Source organism: Falco biarmicus, chromosome 7 (genome assembly GCF_023638135.1).
Source record: "Falco biarmicus isolate bFalBia1 chromosome 7, bFalBia1.pri, whole genome shotgun sequence".
NCBI lineage: Eukaryota > Metazoa > Chordata > Aves > Falconiformes > Falconidae > Falco > Falco biarmicus.
In genome coordinates, this window is record NC_079294.1 from 20,363,202 (window position 1) to 20,383,372 (window position 20,171).

Genomic DNA, 20,171 nt, shown 5'->3' on the forward strand with positions numbered 1-20,171 from the left:
GGATGTTTCTACCTCTCTGAGGACCTGTGTGAACCTGAAATTAAGAAGATGAGGTAGCCACCATCTTGGAGGCTCCACAAGGATTCCTTTGGTGAAAAAGAATAATTTAGCAATCTGAGACTGCTCAAGTTTTCTCCACCAGGGATGTTAGGAGGAAACTTGAGGACTCACAGCTCGGTGAATAGCACATAGTGCTTGGAAGGCTTGGTTCTTTTACATCTCAGCAGTAGTTTAATGTTAGCAAGGAAAATATATATATTGAGGAGGAAAAATTATTTTCTGTAGAATTGCCATCAAGAGATTTCCAAAAGGGGGAAAAAAGAAGAAAAGTTTGTATGACAGTCTCAGGCTGTGTTTCTGAAGGTACTTAAAAGTATGCTCCCTGCTGTTTCACCTGTCTTTATGCACTTCCCTCTGCTTGCAGGGCTTAGACCTAACTCAGTTTAGACCAAGATGCTCGGTTTCTTTATGGCCTGCAGCAGTCCCTCCTACAAGAAGTGACTGTAGTTGCTAGCTGCAGGTGTTTACACTATCTAGTTACCTACTGTCACTTGAATGTTAGGAGTTCATAAAGTCTTGGGCACTGGTGAAGGGAATACAAGGAGAGGGAAATAGTTCTTTACAGTTCTGTATATGCAGCAAGAATTTCCAGTAAAAGAAACTGCTAACTTTCTGGAATGCTGATTTGAGCTCTACCTGCAGTAAACTAGGAGAGACTGCCTTGGATCTGTCAACTGTTCTAATTTTTTCGGATTTTTTACACACGCTGCTGTTCTTCACAGTTTAAGTGACTTGGATTGTGTCGTGGTATTAGCAGGCTAGGATTTTAGATACTCGTACTTCATTGCCTTGATCATAATATTTTTCTCTGCCAAACTTCATTTTCAATGTGAAATATGTTTGGATTTTTTTTCTCCCCTCCCCAACTTGGCTTTCCTCCATTGCATGCTGATTCTGGCTTGTTTCTGCAGATTGTTAGGAAGACCTGGGGCTAAGCATGCTTATTTGTTACTGTTACTGACCTCTGTAAGTTGTCCAAATTGATTTATTATTGTAGTGTTGGAGTGGACTGATGTATTTGCTTTTCACTTTGCTTTGGAAAGAAGATGAGGGCATTTGTTAAGAAGAAAAAACTTTTCAAAAAAGAAAGCGGATTTCCAAACAGCTTTAAGAAACCATGTAAGATGGCTGATACTAATGTCTTGACCTTAATGTTGTCTTTTCTTTACATCTGTTGGCTCTCTAGTGACAAGTGGAAAAAGGATATTGGCTAGGGCAAAATCTTGTAAACTCTTAGCATGTTCTCAGGATAAATTCTCTCTCTGCATTCATCACTCTGTTCTGGGTTGCTTTTTCCTGGTAAGCCATGGTGCGCATTATGTTCTTTGAATGTCAGATTTCCTTCAGTCAGCTAATACAACACGTTAAACTCAAGCTTTCAAAAACAGTCATGAGTTTTGATTGCCATGGTACTCAAATGTGCTCAAACCTAGGCCTGAAGTCATAGGCCGTAAATTTGTGGCAAGTTTTGAAAAATGGGTTGTAGGAACTCAATTCTGCTCTCACTGCAGAGAGTGAAGTCAGCCTGGGCTTACTGTCCAGGTTAAGATAATGGTGAATCCAGCAACTGAGCACCCAAAACTGGAGGATGGCTGATACAGGTTCTTGGGGCAGGTTGTGTTCCTCCTGGACATGCCATCTCCTTTGGAGCAGACCTTCCATATTTAGTGTGGGCCCCCTCCTCTGCAGTGTTAGTGGAAGTTCTGCCCGCTTCTATGGCGGGTTTGTGGCTTCTGCTTTGTGCTGGGGCTGCTTCAGGGGCACTTGGGCCCTTGCTGGATGCTTGTTTGTTTGAGAGCTGTAGTATCAGCAAATGCTGGGGACTCAGGGCAGCTTTCCCATACAGGGGAAGGCAGCAGGTAAGGCAAAGGAGAATTCTAGCAACAGGCTTGGAGAAGAACATGACCTTACCTGAAAGAGATGCTGGGGAGATCTGGTACTTCTAGATGCTGAGTTTGGACTCAGTCACTTTTCACAGATTTGTCTTGCAAGTTTGCTGCTTGCTTGGCTCTTGAGGGGTCTTAACTTCTGTCGGGAACACAGGAAACATCCCTTTTTGTCACTGTAAGCAAAGACCTGCTGCCTTAATTTGCTCCCAGGTTGGAGTGGTCACTGTGGGCTAAGGTGTGTTTGAGTAACACGATGCTGTGTGTGAGGCAGGGCCTGGGAAGTGTCAGCTTTCTGCACTTCTGCCATTCATGAGGCCACATGAGTCAGAAAACTATTCCTTAAACTAACAAACAATGTCTTCATATTTTTCTCTTTGTTCTCTGAAAAGCCCCTCCTATACACTGTCTCCCAAGAAGACCCTACCTTTCTCCTTCCCGTTGTGCCTTCTGGGCAGCCTACACGCAGGCATTACCAGTAAGAACTACACTTCTCCATCCCTTTGGCTTAGTCCAGTAATTGGATTCACTTAATCTCCTTTTGTCGTCATTCTTTTTTACTGTATCCCAGTTCTCTTTGGAACAGGTTGGAAAGATAGGCAGGGGTGAGAGGCTGCCAGCAGGTACATAGTAAGCCCGGCAAGGGAACAAGGAGTGGCAGGGAAATGATGTGCCTCCTAGGGGAAAGGAGATAGAGATGAAAATGAGGGGGAAAATGCAGATTGGAAATGGGCTGTGCTTTTACTCACAATATATGGCAGTGTGGGTAAAACTCAGAGGAGGGGAGACAATGTGCATCCTGATGGAGGAAGAGTCCAGACAGAGAAGCAACAAAACCAGATGATTAATACATTCAGAACTGACCAGAATCCCAGGGCTCCAGATCCATCCTGAAAGCACTAAGAGCTGGACATCAAGTCTGTATTTGGGGACATCTGTCTGTGGCACGCTTTTAGCTTCATTCCAGGGCTTGATTAATCGATCTTCTGGAACTATTCCACACTTCAGTACAGTCAAAATTCTATTTTCTGAGCCACAGTTAATTGAGGCTCTCAGTTACCTGAAGGATGAATATCTCCTCAGAGTTATGACTTCAGCACATAAGTACCACTAAGACTTTACCACATAAATCTTTAAACACTGATGAACTAATGTCTTGGAGCCAAATCCAGCGCCAATGTTCTGTAAATCTTTACTCCTAATGGTTTGTGTGAGATTTATATGAAAGTGTTGAAGCTGGATTTGCAGCACATTCACTGAATGTTGTCCGTGGTTGCAAAGGCATGCTCATTTGATGTTTACTTATAGGGAAAATGCAAAATAAGAGAGGAGGAATTACATTTAAAAAGGTGTTGCCCAAAAATGCATATCAATTTTCATCGGAGTCCTTGTATCTGTTCTACTCTTTGTTGAAGCAGAAAAGCAGATACATGTCTTGATTCTCCCAGTCTTGAGGAAGAATGCAGTAGCTACAGTGATGTGCAAATGAAAGTAATTTAAAAAGTCATGAAGAACAGTCAATTTTACGTTTAGGTAAGAAGAGTCTGAGGAAGGAGAATATAAGCAGTAGACCTTACAGTCAGGACGTGGCCGGTGCCATCTACTTCAGAGCTGGCTGCTGCTTGTGGTCCTGTCGTTTGGAAGGACTGAGGTACCCTGCTGTGTATGCCTCTGTCCTCCTTTGTCTGTGGTTACTCTTTCAAATTAAAAAGCAATTATGACACGTACCATAGGGTTATAGATCTAAGGCGTTTCTTAGAAATATGAACATGCATGTTATAAAACTAAATATTGGTAAATACTTCAAATATGAGTTTGGAAAATAACACCGTGCCTTGATTTTTTTAACTGATAGAAACAACCTGGCACTAAGAGTAAGGAACTTTCTGCAGTGAAGCTTGCCTGCAGTGAGTGAAGTAGCTGACAGAATTTATAGCCTCAGGCTATTGCTAAGCAGGAGAATTGCATCATGGAGATTTTTTTGTTTGTGTTTTTCTTTTATTAGCACTTCAGAGTTAATTCAGAGTATCTTGATGAGGTCTGTTGTGGTTTAACCCCAGCTGGCAACTAAGTACCATGCAGCTGCTTGTTCACCTCCAACTGCCACCTCCCTGTGGGATGGGAAGGAGACTTGGGAAAAAGGTAAAACTTGTGGGCTGAGAAAAGAACAACTTAATAATCAAAATAAAATAATAATTGTAATGAAAAGGAGGGGGAAAGAGATAAGAATAAAGCCTAAGGGAAAAACCCCAAGTGTTGCGCAATGCAATTGCTCACCGCTTGCTGACCATTGCTCAGCCAGTCCCTGAGCAGTGATCTGAAGAGCCCAGCCCACTTCCCCAGCTTATATACTGAGTGTGATGTTCTATGGTATGGAATATCCCTTTTGCTAGTCCACATCAGCTGTCCTGGCTCTGCTCCCTCCCAGCTTCTTGCGCACCTGCTCTCTGCTAGAGCATGGGAAACTTGAAAAGTCTTTGATTTAGTGTAAGCACTACTTCACAACAACAAAACCATCAGTGTGGTATCAACATTATTTTCATACTAAATCCAAAACACAGCATTGTACCAGCTACTAAGAAGAAAATTAACTCTATCCTAGCCAAAACCAGGACAGGTCTCATTGTATCCATCCAGAGGCTGTGAGTCTAAATAATTCTGCTGGATTAAAGGGAACAGACGATCTGTGAGAGACTTTTTGAAGCACAGTTATAGCGGGGAAATGGGCAGAAAGCCACTGCAAAGGATAGCTTTGAAAAAAATGAACCAGGCAGTGCTCAAGAACTTAATCGGGCATAAATATGACATGCACTGATGTCTCCGCTGCAGTGGTTGTGTATGACAAATTTGCCATTATTACTTGATCTAACATCAGCCAATTTTCTGATCACTTGCCTCTTGCCTGCTTTGGCTGCATCACCTGCAAAATGGAATGTGAGTATGGAAGTGCTTCTCTTGCACAGAAGGGTCTCACACGTGGAGCCGGGCAGTCTGGGATTTATGTCCTTTCTCTTTACTTGACCTGGTGCATCAGGTTCATCTGTATCTTACCTCAGCCTAGGGGATGATTAATATCCATTTCAGGGTTGATACGCTAAAATTAAAAAGTATAATTTTTGTGTTGTTACAGTATGTTCTTGCAGCCCCTAAGTCCTGCCCTGATTCTCTGAACCAGGTTTCTGTTGGGAACTCAGCCCTTCAGATGCTGCCCCCTGTTACGCCTGTGCTGCTTCGCTGTAGGTGGAGGGGCTCTTGGCCCTTGCGTTGCCAGCAGCATTATCCACACAAGCAGGGCAGTTGGGGAAAGGACTGTGTGTTCCTCTGAGGCTCATGTGTGACTTCCACAGACTGGCCTTGTTCCTTCTGTCGGCAAGCTAGAAAGGAAGGTCCTGCTGGAGAAAGAGGGAAAATTTCTGTGCTGGCTTAGCTCAGGCTTCCTAATAATGTTGTATTAGAGGAACTAATTCTGCTTTAGCTGCTTGAAATATAATTTACTGATGATGGAAAGCATTTTCATAGCTTTGAATTTAGCAGCTTCCTGTTTTCCACAAAACAATGCAGTGAGCAGCCTCGGTATGAGCATGGCCGTCCATGTGCAGTCTCTGTGACTTGTTTGCTCTCTGCTGAGACAACTGTGTAGGTGGCAGCTGTGTTTCTGGTTTTCAGGAAACCGCTGCGCATCCCACTGTAAGTACCTTAGTGATAAATATAATTTGTTTTCCTCAGGAGACTCAATAGCTATCATAATGTTCAGAGCTTTTTGGTCTTTATTACTGTCACTCCATAAAAAGTCTTGCATCACTAAGTTCAATTATCTGCTCGAGGCTTTTCACAAATCTGCATCTCTTACTGAATCCAGGCTTGGCCTTCTGTTTGGATGCTTTTCCCACTAATGTCCTGCAACTGCTTTTCAGCTGGATCCTTTTATCATGAATTGCAGCCCAATAAACCAACACTTTTCTTCTTCATGTCCCTCTTGAGACCTTCTTGTGCTGTATTGCCTACCAGGCACCAGCCAGTTTGGTATGGCTGGGAAATAAGTGCTTGGGAACAGCTGCCGTTTTAATTGTTTTTTAAATGCTCAAGTGACTTGTAACCATTACATTGTACAGTCCCCAACTTGTGCAATGATATGCTGTAGCTTGTTGTAGTCTCCCTGGGTATCCTCCATTCTCTTCTATGTCTTACTTTTTGTTTTATTTTGAATTAAATGTTTTACAGGAGGAGCTGTGATTTATGGATTTGCGTAGTGCCTAGCACAGTGGAACCAGTTTATGTTTGGGCTAACCTAGTTCAGCATCTGCCCTGTCTTGGGATGTTCTTAATCAGCAGGCAGCCTGTGAGGACTCTTTCAAGCACATCATAAGAAGGAAGTAAGTTCCCATCGAGGTTGGGCTGACTGGACATGTGGCAGTAGAAGGCAAATACTGAGACAATGTCAGCACCTTGATGCCTGTCTCCTTGCAGTTGTAGTGAAAGGCTGAGGCTTCAAAACAAGTCAACAGTGGTCTTTGCAATGGGATAACTTGTATTGTGGATGTCCCAGACCTGGTCCAGATTTGGTTATTAGACTTCTAGTGTAGTGACCAAGCATTTTGCAAAGTGCAAAAAAGAAATAGAGAATAAATAGCTAATTATGAAGTATGTGATATAGAACCAGGAAAGATAAATCTTCATTGCACAGAGGAAACGGCATGGGGTAGAACAGGATGTGGCTTGTTGGATATGTTTCTTGAGTCTTTGGCTTTGGTGGGCAGGTGTAAGGTAATAGAAATAACTGGTCAGGGATCCTTGGAATAAGAAGGGAGGGACTGAGAAGGAAGAATCTTCTGTGCGTTTGATCCAACTTTGTGAAGAGATTTTTGAAATTACGAGGAAAACCTTACAGATAGTACTGCATGCTGTGGATGCTCCCAGCTAACAGTTCAAATACTTTTCTTGTAAAGCTGTAGGGGGAAGTGCAAGGAGTAAGGACCACAAGTTGAAAAGCTTAGAAGGGCTTATTGAAAGAGTGGAAAACCATACAACCCCTTGGCAGCTTAGTAAAAAATTTACAATAATTTTCTTCCCTGGAGAATGACATTCCGTATTTCCTCAGTGCCTTATCTAGCAATAGCTATGACTCCTAAGGCCTCTGCATCTTTCGATGTCTGTCTCATCAGATATAAAAAAACTTCTCCCTTCCTGCTGCAGCCTTATATCCCCACTCTGATAAAAAATACCTACAGGCCATTTCCTTCCTACTGGTTTCCCTTACTCCTGTACCTCTGACTATTGATTTATTCTTGAAACTATGTGAGAATGGAGGAATGATACAAGGATTCAAACTCCTAAGCTTATCAACTGTACTGGCAAACTGATCAAGTGACATTGACAGATTGTCCTCAGAGAGAAATTGTATGTATGGTGCCCTTACACATCAGCTTCTTGTGGACTGTGTGGGGATATACCCCATGCATATTTCTCGTGTGCGACCTCCACTGCTGTCGTGAGGGTCTCTTGGGACTGAACTATTAGGAGACATGAAGGAATTCCTGGTGACTCTAGTCTTTCACCAACAAGCGCACAGTGTGCTGTTGACCCAGATCTGTAGCATCTGATGGTAGTTCAGTGTCCTGCGCCACATGTATTGTGCCATTAGGAAATAGGTTCAAGCACCCACATCATATGAACTGCCAAGACTTTGGTTGTTTGGGTGTCCGTTTAAGAGAGGAGTGAACAAGTCATTGATGCAGCTCTGTCCTTTCCACTTTCAATATTCCTTTGTGAATATTCTGCCTGTCTCCTTTATTGTAGAAGAATGGCTGCAGAAGCATGGCCTTAGAATCTCTGAAGATCTGCACAATCCAGGCCTGGTATTAGAACAGGCCTGTAATCAGAATTGTACTGAAGTTGCTGTGCTGAAGATAACAAGAAAGGTAGCCTTGAGCTATTCTTGCATCCTGAGACCAAGTAATTATGTTGTGCCAACAGGCCGTGGCTGTAACAAGCTACAGCTGCTGGGACAGCAGGTGCAGGGCCAAGAAAGATAGGGACCGGTATGGGAAAATAGGGAGTAACAAACTACAAGGCTGAAGCACAGCGACACAATTAGCTACATGGATAGAATGGTTGTTTTAGTCATGATAATTAGGGGTGTGAGAACCGTGCGCGTTTAGAGACTACTAACCAATTATATTTCTGCTTTACGAATATGCATGTGTATCGGTTCTGTATAAGTAGTGTTAGAAACTAATAAAGTTGAGCAAGATGCATAACTCATATTGAGCGTCTTCTTGACTCTGTCGAACCCTTCTTCCAACACTTTATATTCATTATTATAGTTCCTTTTTCCTTAAAACATTTCTCTTTAATCTCCTATCTGAATTTCAGTCATTCTGCATGTTAATAATTTGTTTAGAGAGGTACCATGTTTACAGGGCAGGAACACTCTTTCCAGGTGGCATTGGAATTACTGCACATAAGGTTAGTGTGGTCCTTTCCTAACATCTTGTGGATGAACTGACAAGTGCAGAGCAAAGAAGTTAGTGCCTGATGAAGAGCTGAGAGAAACCTAACTTGAAAGTAAGTTTCTAAGAACGAAAAGAGGTCAAATTCACCCTGTGATGTGAATCTGTAAGGTTTCAGTAAAACTGCTTAAAATCAGCTTGGGCCAGTGACTCCAGTGTGGCAGAGCAATGCTTCAGACCTTGTAAATCTCTGTGAAAAGTGTAGAAACTAATTGTGCTGAAACAGTTCAGTGATAAGCAAATTGTGCCCTTTCAAACCTTTTCAAGTTTCTTCCTGTAGAGACGATTACAAGTTTGTTCTCATTTCCTATTTGTCATGACCAACCACCTCTCTCTGATCAGCTGTTCCTTTCTCTTCTCCTCCTTTGTGTTTTGCTGTCCTGAAGCCAAACCTGAATGGATTTCAATTCCTTTCTTGTACTTTTTGACTTGGTATCAGGTATTTCCAAATCCTAGCTGTACAACACATGGGTTCTTTAACAGAAGAAATAACAGTTCAGCTGAATAATGGGTGCAAGGTGTGGTATCTGTAAGTGTAGAATCTCTGAAATTTTCTCCTCCGGTTCTCTTTCTGTACCTCCCATCAAAGCTCAGTTTTTCACTACAGTAAATACGTTGGGTATAGAGATTGTAGCTGGAAGGGCCCAGATTTCCAGGGCTGTGTTCATCTAATCTATTCTGTATTAGAATCAGAAAAGTAGTGGATAGTGTTGCTCCTTGAAAAGAGCAAAAAGGCAATGTGTGCTCCTTGAGATGACTGTATTTTTCTACTGACTTGCTACTGGTAAGTTCTTCAGCAGCATCACCTCTGGTAAAGCCCTTGGACCTGTCAGTGCCTGCCTTCTCACAGTGCAATTCCAGCTGCGCCATACTTCTCAGGCAGAGCAGTACGCGTTGTCCAGGCCCATTATGAGACCTGGAGCCCAGTTAGGTGCTGCCTTTACCCAGGACTTAAAATTTGTGGTGGTAAAAATGAGACGATTTACAAGTCGCTTCTTTCTCAGATTTGCCCTTTGTGGATGTTACGAGTTTGTGTGTGTTGTCATCTGGGGGATAAGGACTTGTAACACCCTCGATGATTCTTCTCTCTCTCTCTCTCCCCCCACCCCCTTCTTCATTTCAGAGCTCCTGCTGGGGTGTGCGCAGAAGAATGGCTGCGGCAGAACCTCTGACTGCTTTCTCCCGATGGTACCTCTACGCCATTCATGGCTATTTCTGCGAGGTGATGTTCACAGCTGCCTGGGAGTTTGTGGTCAACTTTAACTGGAAGTTCCCAGGGGTTACCAGTGTGTGGGCGCTCTTTATCTATGGCACCTCCATCCTCATTGTGGAGAAGATGTATCTATATCTCAAAGACAAGTGTAACATTTTAGTGCGCTGCTTCATTTACACACTTTGGACATACCTCTGGGAGTTCACCACTGGCCTCATCCTACGCCAGTTCAATGCCTGCCCGTGGGACTATTCCCAGTTTGATTTTGACTTCATGGGCCTGATCACCCTGGAGTATGCCATCCCGTGGTTTTGTGCTTCTTTCATCATGGAACAGCTGGTGATCAGAAACACCCTGCGCTTGCGATTTGATGAGACTGCCGAGCCGGGGGCCCCCACTGTCCCTGTTGCCTTGGCCAACGGCCACGTGAAGACTGATTGAGCAGTGACTCAGAACAACCCTTAGCAATGTGAGAGAGCCCAGACCTCTACCACAGACTGTCAGCTCTGGCTCTGAGGTACTGCTCCTTGCTGTATGATAAGATTCATAAACCCCATTTTTCTAAAGGGGGTGTGCATGGGATATACCAGAAAAAATGGAACCAATAGATTTTCTATGGATTTTACTCTTTGGGCTCCAAGGACCAGTATCAGTTACTTGTTAGTTAGGTCATTTCTGATTTTAACTTATTACAGATGAAAGCAGTCCTTTTGCTTACACTTTTATGTGGAAAAAGAAGAAAAAGAAATGCTACGGTGGAAATGCATCCAAAAAGAAAAAAACCTAATTACTGGATGGGCATGGACACGCCTGCTAAGTTAGTGATTGGCTTATTCCATTAGGCAATATTCAGGTGCTTGCTTGCAACCAATACCTCCCGTGGGACCTGAGATGCTGCAGGAACAAGGAAAAATCCATCTGCTGTTGAGAAGAACCTAAGACTGGCAGTCTGCTGGGGAGGTAGATGGTGTTCCCCTCGTGAGGTCCCATTGGCCTCTCCCCAGGTTCTTTGTTGCACCACAAAATAATGTGGTGCTGGACATCTTGCTGAATTTATACAGATCTTGTACTTTTTGAAATCTGAGTCCGATACTCACTAGAAATTTTTTCTTTTTCTTTTTTTTTTCTTTTTTTGTTAAATAAAGGCCTTTTTTGCCAAGTGAATTTTACCATAATCTGTGCAATCTGAATCTTGGCAAAAGGCACAAGAAATAGTGTAAGTCTTCCCATTTCCTCTGTCCCCACAAAGTAGACCTTACCTGAGGGTCTGCTGCAGATTTCAGCTCCCATCTCAGCTGGTCAAACCTTGTAGAGACTGTACAGGCCAGAAGCATTTTCTGCCTGCCTTCCCAGGGATTCCTCTGTTTCTGGTGATGCCGATGACTTAGTCTGGCTGCAACCCAATGTATTTGAAGGTCAAAACCTTCACATGGCTAACGTTATCCAGGATTTGGTCCTCTGGCATTGACTCTCACCTTCCTTCAGCACTGGCAGGTCTGGGCTCAGTGCTGCCCAGTGTTCTGCTCAGTGTATCAAGACAATTTGCTTTTTCTTCCCAAATTCTGCTTTAAATACTTTGCTTTAAAACAATCATACTGTCACGACAATAATTGGAAGCAGCGGCAGCAAGAGATATGCCATGCTGCCTGATACATTATTTAAAGGAAACCAAACACAAAAGTAAAAAAAAGCCTCTCTGAAGAGCACTTCTTCATGCTCTGCCTGAGCAAGACTTTGAGTTAGGGTGTGAGCAGTAGAGAGGTGGAGCAGGAGGGAGTGCTGTGGCTCCATTGTAGAGCTACTTGCACAGGGGACAACTTGAAATTTAACCTATCTGGGACATTTGAGGAGTTCAGGGAAAGCTGTAGTGCAGGGAAGATGCTCGATAGTGACAGCCACAGGTTCACAGTCCCTCTGGCAAGTCTTGGCTTTTGAAGTTAGCAACAAACATGGAGCTTCCAGCTGTCAGATGTATCTCACTCCTAACTGGTTTATGGGGAAGGTTTGCTGTAGTTGCCTTGCAGGGCCAGATGAATTTTAGGTGTTCTTCCACCATGGTCAACAGGGCTGCACCCAGGGATCAATTTGGCTAGAAATGCAAACGTGTTGTAGGATTCTGCCGTTGTACTGAGATGGCCAGGCTATTTCTGTGTTGGGTCCTGTGTTTCTGGTAGGGAGGGCTTAGATGTGAACCTGCTCCTTGCCCTGGGGCACCCGTTCCTGAAGGGAAAAGCAGTTCTGGCCTTGTGAGGGGAATCGTTTGTTGGTTCTGCTCTTATGAAGGCAGTGTTAATCCCTTTTTGTATCACATGGTGCAATTATTTTGTTCCTCCCCTCCCCCTTCTCACATAGCATCTGTTGCTGGCAATGGACACGCAGAAGCAGGCAGCAAGGAGTTAATAAAATCCGCCATGGGGTATGCAATGTCTCCTGAAGCACCCAGAATACTTAGGTGGGTTTTTAGAGTTCCCTTTTTACAGTTCATTAAATTAAAAGAGAACAAACACTGAACAGATATTTTTTTCTTGCTGTGATGTTAGGATTATGAAATCGGAGCAACGGTATGTAGTTTATCAGCCTTGATGGTGTGTAGACCCAGGCAAAATAGTCACCTGACACTGTACACGGGGAAATAAAGAGATGAGGTTTGTATGTGGGATAATGTAGATGAGCTCTGCTGGACCAGAACAAGAATTGCAAGGTGCAGGTGAGAGCTGGGATCTTCCGTTTTGGCCCTGGTTGTCAGGGTCACTAAACACAGTGTCTAAAGCTGGGTTGTCCTCTCACAGCATAGCTTGAGTGTGGTGTCATGCTGCCTCCTGCACCAGCCCTGCACCATCTGAAACACTCAGCTTCACAGAAACATCCTTAGGATCCCTGTTTTCTCCTTAACTGTTGCAAAACTCTTCAAAAAGGTTAAAAGGAGTTAGCAACATGGTTTGGTTACTCCCAGCTACAGGTGGGACTGGGGGAGGAGGAGCAGTGACTGTCTACAGAGCTAATCTGGTGCATGGTAAGTCATGTGTCTTGGCTTTAGAAGATCCCCACTAAATGCTACTGGCTTTGCTCAGTGATGTAATATTTAGGTGCTCAGACTACGGAGGGGTTTCCCAGCAGCATCTAGTATGTTATTCCATCATTTTTATTGCCTGTGCCATTGTAACAGCTGTTGTAGTCTGCTTTCCACTGATGCCCAATATGTACTACCCAGCTATTGCATCCTCATAGAGTGATAATTTACACCCAGAAGTGCACTTTACTTGCAGCTTGCACACCAGAAACAGAAAGGGACCCAGCAAATTCTAAAATTAATTAAATTAATTATACATAGTACCATGTACCTAATGCAGCAGGATAAGCCAGACTTCTCCTTTCTGAGCAACATGGCTGCAGTCAGAGCTTTGTTTTTTCTGCAAAATTTCCCTTTTAATACATGTGATGCTTCTTACAACATCTTACAGAAGTGCCCGGAGCGCATTACCAGGGTCTCAGTGGCAGCTCAGTGAGAGCTCGGGAGCCGGACTGAAGTTGTAGAGACATTTACATTAAGAAAAAAAAACAAAAACAAAAAACCAACGCACAAGGCCTAACATGTGTTTGTATGTGTATCTTCCTCAGTAGATTAAAGTTGCCTGTTTTGAGTTCACCAGCAATAAAGAAACCCTTGTGATTTATCTACCTTGTCCTAACTGCAGCAAGGAGAGAGTGGCCCGTCGCTGCTTTTCTTTTCTAGGGGGTGGTGGGATATGGACTCCAATTAACCCAGGTTTCCAGTTTTGCCTCCCTTCTCTTGCTTGTCTCTTGTATCGTCCACCCTAAAGGATCTCAAAAGTACATGATAAAATAGTCTGTCTTGCGCACAAGAAGCAGTTCAAACATTACTGTGATGTCTGTCCATACTCCAAAGATCTTGCCAGAGGGAAATGATTGATTTACAGCAGGACCAGACTGCATTTTGGTCTTTGGTGTTATAATTAAAGACAAATGTGTATATATGTATCAGGTACTATTGCACCTTTGGTCTGAGTGCATTTTGTAATTAAAGCAGAATAATCCAATCAAGGTTTTGTTTGACTAGTCCTGTGACTGTAAAAGGTAAAAGAAGACTGCAGGGCTTTAACTGCTTTGAGAATTAGGAAGCAGGTGACTGAAGTCCTGAGTTCAATAGCGTTGCTTTGCTGCTGGCTGGTTTTCTGAAACCTGCACAGAAAGAAAGGGGATGTCTTCATTCATGAGAACTTCTGCCCTTTGCTCTTTCTGTACTATGAATAAAACTTGAGCCACCACCACTAAGACGTGAACTGAAACCAAATGTTTTTCTATTTTAGTTTATCCTGGGCCCTGCATACATGCAATATGCTCTGTATTCAAGGGGGAGGCTTGCGACCTGAGTTCTTTGTTTCAGTTCTTCTGCCTGCAAACTGCCACTGAACCACCTGAGAAGGCGATTACTCTCTTCCCCTTCCTCCCTGCACATCAGCAGCTACCAGATCCCTCTGTGATCCATCCCCTGTTGCAGAAGGAAATCTTTCTTCTGGTGCAGCCCCTACTAAACCAGAAACTGTTCCCATTGTGCATCCCCTTGCCTAGCTGCTTTGGCACCTAACGACTGGGCAGGGTCATAGAGCTGGTGAGATCTCGGGAGCGTTGTCCTTGTTTTATTATTGATGGCCTCCACTTGCCCCTGTCTTTCCTTACTCTCCTTGGAGTGTCCTGAGCCAGCCCCTGGCGAAGGGACCTTCCCTTTCTTCCACGTTCCGCCCAGGGAATGGAGCAAGCTCTGCTCCTGCCTGGGGGCCTCAGTACTACTCAAGGTTTTAAGCTAACAGAGGTTGGTCTCCACTTGGGCCAGGGAACCTTGATCTTAAGAGCTGTAAGGCTCTGGGCTTCAGGCTTATTACTAGCAAATCATCCACAGGCATAACAGTGAATTTATCCCACATGGAATGGCTTATTTCTTCCAGGATGGCAAGGGTTTGCTCCATCAAGGGTTTGGCCACTTGCTTTACTGCTTTGTGAACAAGAAGGAAGTTCCAGAAGCAGGTGATTCCCCCAGTACCTGCTCTGCTTTTGGACTCTGGGCAGCTAGCACAGATGCCAAAGGAAATAGTGCTGTCTCGACAGAAGTCCTGAGGAGGGGCTAGCAGTGCATTGGTTATTTGTGTCCAAAGGCACCACTTCTTCAAATACAAAGCTGCACTTTCCCACTGAGATCTTTTCTACCTGCAGCAATGCAAAAGTTGTCTGCTTGCCCCAAAAGTATGTGATTGCCTGAACTTACTCTGAAGTAGAAGGGATATTTAAAAATTGCTAGTCCTCTTTTTCTCCAGGAGATTCCCAGCTTACATCTTGTGGAAAAATACATCACCTAGAGATACGCAAGCTAGTGCTCTTTAAGTCAATATAGGTACTAAAAGCCACACAGCACTGTGTTCCACCCTGCTAGGTGAGAAGCAGAATACCTTGCCCCACAGAGCATGCTGCCGTGTGGCTATACCACTTCAGCACCTGAATTAGTACAAATGCCTCCTCAGGAATGCATTTTGCCTTATAAAATATACTCTTAATTCCATGGGTTCCAGTGGAAATGTTTGTCTTGCTTAAGAGGGAGAAAGATCCTATATAAGCTTCATCACTGCTTATGATTTTACTTGAAAGCATCTTGTGTAAAGTTTCATCTGCTTAGCTGAGACCCTAGAAACCAAATGTGGAAGGTGACTTGTCACAGCCTTGGAGCAGGTTACTAGCATTACGCAACTGCAGACTGCTTTGCCCGTGGTATGCTGTGCAGCTCCAGTGCACAGTCAGGACAAGCTTCCACCGTACAAGGACTGTGATGAGTAGAGGAGGTGATACGAGTGCTCCTGGTAACGGTGGCAGAACGAGGACTGGTGGTGACATCTACATTACCGAGTTTTCACGAGCTGGACAGGCTGGAAGCAGCTCTTCCACGTTCTCTGTATTTGTGACTTCTTGCAGGTCTAAAATGAACTGGCAGGTTTTTTATTCTAGGAGAAGCAGGCTGTTTCCTCGACCCCTTACTCTGGAGTCTGGGCAGCTCGCTTCTCCTTTTGTAGCCACTGGATTTTCTGATGTGGATGGCCTTCATTAGTGTCTCAGAAAATAGCAATTTTTAAATGGTAATCCCAAATGCTTGACGTCAGTTTGTATTTATGCTTTAGTCAATTTAGGAGCTAAACACCCTTAAGTATCTGGTGATGCTGTTTGTTTATTCTGTTGTGTGGCATGCTGTCCTGCTTTGATGCTATAATGAAGAAGAAATAGAAGGAAATACAAGCAATTTGCTCTTTAATAAAAATAAGTAAATGTATGCAGTTGAGAAAATATTTATTAAATATGTGAGCTATGCATAGTGCTTGTAGATCTCTGGCCTTTCGAATATGGGAGAGTTTCCAGTATAGAACGTCTCCTTTCTGGTTAGCTCCCTTTGCAACTTATCTGTACTGCTACTCCAGTATGGTTCTTTACCTAGTATTTTGGGGAGGAGAATAACAGTATTTGCCATTCTTTTCCAGTTTTCACTGAAGGGTCTCTAAGTGCTTTTTACAAACTAGTAAAGTAACTCTTACTTCAGGCCTTGAAGTAGGTCAGGATTAACCCCAAACAGCACTGATCAGGAGCTGATCAAAGTGTCCTGGAAGCTCCCAGAGGGCCCCTTCAGACCTGGGAAATGGAGCTTAACATTTTACCTGTTCACCAAGTTTCCAGATTTGAGGAGTGAGTTAATAAAGTTCCAAGGAAGCTGAGGAACTGGGAAGCGCTACCTGGTTTCCACCACCTGAAGCTGTCCCAAAAATGGCTTTGTACATCACTCCATCTGCCCACGTCAAAGCCAGGACATGAAGGGACTGTCAGAGCTGACAGGCAGCATGGTTCTGTCTTGTGCAAAATAGGACTGATTTCCCTCTGTTCGCTACATAATCCAATCTCCATCAGCAGAGTACTTTTGGGTAAATATTGCTAGGGGCAGCAAGCCATGTTAGAGGCTAAACTGAGGTGACCATCTGCTCTATCAGCTTGTGTTGTTGCAGTTACTCAGAGCTTATATTATGTTGCTGTTTCTGTTGTCAGACCCCTCATCTGATACTACAGCTCTTCCTATTGCTCCTGTTTCTTTTTCAGCTCCTTTGGTAACCTGTCCCTTTCCGTGCCTTACCTCCACTGCCAGTCCATGCTGCAGTCACAGGTACCCTACGCCTCCTGTCTGAACCCCCTTTGGCAATTTAACACAAATGGGCTGATTGCTGATGAGCTGTAGCTTCCATTAAAGCGTGCAACAGCTGCAGTTGCCGGTGCTTTGGAAGGCAGAAAACATTTTACACACTTGCCTTCAGGCACAAGTATAGCAGCGAGTTTGCAATTACTGTTCAGTGTGTCTGCTATAACATCCACACAATGGTACATAATAGGTTTTCAGGGCTAAATTCAATAAAAAGCTCCAGGCAATCTCTTTGAATTTCAATGTTTGTGGACTAATACGTGGTTTCAACGGATCCTTCATATAAATGCACATGCACATAGTGAGTGTATATGTTATACACATAGTGAATGTGTATGTTTAGATGCATAAACATAGCTGATGGCTTCCACTTTGCACCACCAACTTGCATCGTAACTTCTACTGGCAAAGAACCATCACCTGCTTAGCTGTCAACAGCACTCTGGGTCCACTCACTGCCACTTTCTTGAGCACATGAAGTCCAGAGAAGATCCAAGATGAAGCTCCACATATACATGAGGCAGGTTAAGATCTGAGTTGACTGCTCTTGACGTTGCAAAGTGTGTGTTTGTGTGCTTTGGTACGCGGGAAGGCCTTGGTTTGATGTGGAAGAGAGTTAAAGCCTCTTACAGATGAGCACTCAGCTCAAGGAGTGTTAGACCCATGTTTTTCAAAGGTGTTTTACATAAGGTTTTTAAATCAGACTAATATCTAAGGCAAACATGTCATACTATCCTGCTCCATCTTAAAAAAAATAGGGGAGTTATCACCTTGGGGACCTTCTGATGCCTTTACTAGAGTTTGTCTTCCTCTCTATGTGCACTCTCTTATTGCTAACAAGAGCAGTGTGTACCCAGCCTGAATTACACCCATCCACTCCTCTTCTTCAGCTAAGGCATCAACCAAAAGGACTCCCTCCCACCACCCCACCCGGGCTGCTGTGCTCACCCTAGGCACCCTCCTGTCCTGCTGCTCCATCTGATGGCCACCGGTGCCTATCTACCATCTCTAATCTCAGTAATGTTGCAAGTTCTCCAGGCCAGGACTTGCTGTGAGCCTCTCCCCAACAGGACCTGTAAGTGCTATCTATGATATAGTAAGCATTGAACAATGTCTCTTGAAGTCTTCAAGGATAAGAGTAAATATCCCAGCTCTGTTCCGCTAATAAAATAGCTTGGCCAAAATGTCTACAAGGCACCTCTGTTGCGCCTCTCCACCCAGCCTTTTCTCCCAGTGTCACATGGGAAGGCAAATCCCTGCCCATGACCCAAGTGTGACAGTGGCACCAGGAGGGGAGCACAGTTGGTGGCATACTAGGAGACTCTTCCCTGGGACTCCTCTGCAGGTGACACACGGGTGTCCACGTCAGCTGGATGCCAGCATGCTCTAGCAAAACAGATTTTAAATGTTATTGGACAGTCTTCTGGCTTTTCAGCAGAGGCTGACTGGAGTTAGCATGGTAATTACAATTATATTTTGTGTAACAAATGTGATGACAAAGCACAGCTGCCCTTTGATCTCGCAGGAAAGGCAGCATGGCCCCTGGCAGCATGCTTATGGCAGTGCTTTGTGCTGTGTGACTTCTGAAAGCAGCTCGAACATCTCCAAACACCAGCACAGGCTACGGTTGTCTGGCCACTGGCCGCTGGGCAAGAGCCAGGCATGCACCCAGCACGACCCTGGTGGTGAAAGGGATGTTGCCACTACATTGTGTCCAAGCAAGGCTGCCTGTGACCTTATGGTCTTGGCAGGCCTTGACTGCCACCACGCATGGTTCATTAAACCCTATTTGTCTACTTTATCTTCCATCACCTCAGTCCTGTCCTTCCTCTCTGCTTCATCAGCTGCCTCCTGGCAAGGTCTTATTGCACATTAGGGCTTTATTGTTCGTCTCAACTTCCTGGTTTGGATCTGGTGACTTAATCTTTGCCACTTGGCAACTTTTCCTTGGCCAGGTCTCTACAGCATTGCCATCTTCAGCTCTTCGTTGTCACCTTCTCATGGTGTCTGGCCTCCTCCTCAGCAATCCCTGATCAGCTCAGCTGTGTCCCCTGTCTGGGTGCCCCCATCCAGTTAAACAGCTTTTACTGTCATCTCCTCCTCACGTCTCAGACCACTGCCTCCTTCCTAGCTTGTCACCATCTCTCTACACCTGCGTTTTTCTCATCTTCTCTGGAATCTCTTCCCAAATGAGTTACCAGCAGCTCAAAACACCTGTAGCCAGAGCAGACTTCTGCTCCCCTTTTGCTTCTCACATTCCCTGCTCTCGTCCTTGCTCCCTGGCAGACACATAACAAATGGGGGAGGCCGACACATCTTCAACCTTCTCTACTGGTCATCCTTATTTGCCTGGCCTTTATGTCTTACCACTTTGTCCCCATCCCCTGAGGTCTTCTCACTGGGCTGGTGCTGGTGTTCCATATGCCTGTTTCCCATTACTCACCCCGTACACAAGATATTTTCTTCAGCTGACCTGCTAGAACATACCCTTCTCCCCATGCCAGCCTTACAAAACCCAGCAAATTAAATCATCTGCGTATCTATTTCACATATTTATGAGTGAGATACTAATCCCTGCATAGTGAAAGGGTCATATGTTCAAAAGGGGAAATGAGGACACCAGCATTAAAGGCAGAAGTGGGGGAAGGGGAGACCGAGAGCAAGGGCAGGGTGGATGTCAAGGAGGTGAGTTTACAGTGTTGAAAAAAAATGCAGAAAACTGGAACGACAGCAGATCAGGGTATCACTGACACGCCACATCTTTCCTTGCTAGTTCTACATTTAAGCTCTCACTTTTTTCTGCTCTCTGCACCTATGCCTTCAGAGCAGAGACCAAGTCTGGTCTCAAAAAAGAGACCAACTGGCTCAAAAAATTGCATAAAGAAGTTAAAAAGCCAGCAGACAACCCTTTGCTCTGTGCCTTCTGTGATAACAGACACCTCTTCTTCCCTTTCACCCCTGGGGGAATGCTGATCTGTCAGACTGATCCATTTGAGAAGGCAGCCCTCCCAGGCCTCCTCGCTGAATGCTCTGTCTGAGCTTCTGCCCCTGTGCAAGCAGAAAAGCTCTTTTTGGCTTTCCCAACACAACTGCAGGTCCCAGTAGGCAAAGGATTTGCATGTGATGCCATTAGAGTGACCTCCCAAAACCCAGCTCCATTTCCCATCTGCTGTGCACTATTACTTTCCCAGGAAACAAAAGTAGGTGAAATGTCTGTTGGATGCCACAGAAACTTCTCAGGCTGCAGCCATGGTAAAATAACC

At 44.4% G+C, this 20,171-nt stretch overlaps 1 protein-coding gene across 21 annotated transcripts in view; it reads left to right on the top strand.

Moving 5' to 3' along the window:
• Positions 1 to 13,726, top strand: part of TMEM229B (transmembrane protein 229B) — a 38,209-nt gene extending 24,483 nt beyond the window's left edge. For 10 of the 21 annotated variants that reach the window (XM_056345860.1, XM_056345856.1, XM_056345862.1 and 7 more), the window contains 2 exons: positions 3,952 to 4,088; positions 9,579 to 13,726. In XM_056345860.1, coding sequence (XP_056201835.1) covers positions 4,023 to 4,088; positions 9,579 to 10,109 — 597 coding nt within the window. In that variant the 5' untranslated portion in view covers positions 3,952 to 4,022 and the 3' untranslated portion in view covers positions 10,110 to 13,726. Of the gene's footprint in view, position 1; positions 2,463 to 3,951; positions 4,089 to 5,507; positions 5,634 to 6,167; positions 6,320 to 8,365; positions 8,511 to 9,578 lie in introns of those variants that run through there. The other 11 variants (XM_056345879.1, XM_056345876.1, XM_056345874.1 and 8 more) reach the window with 6 other exon arrangements.
• The last annotated feature ends 6,445 nt before the right edge of the window (positions 13,727 to 20,171 follow it).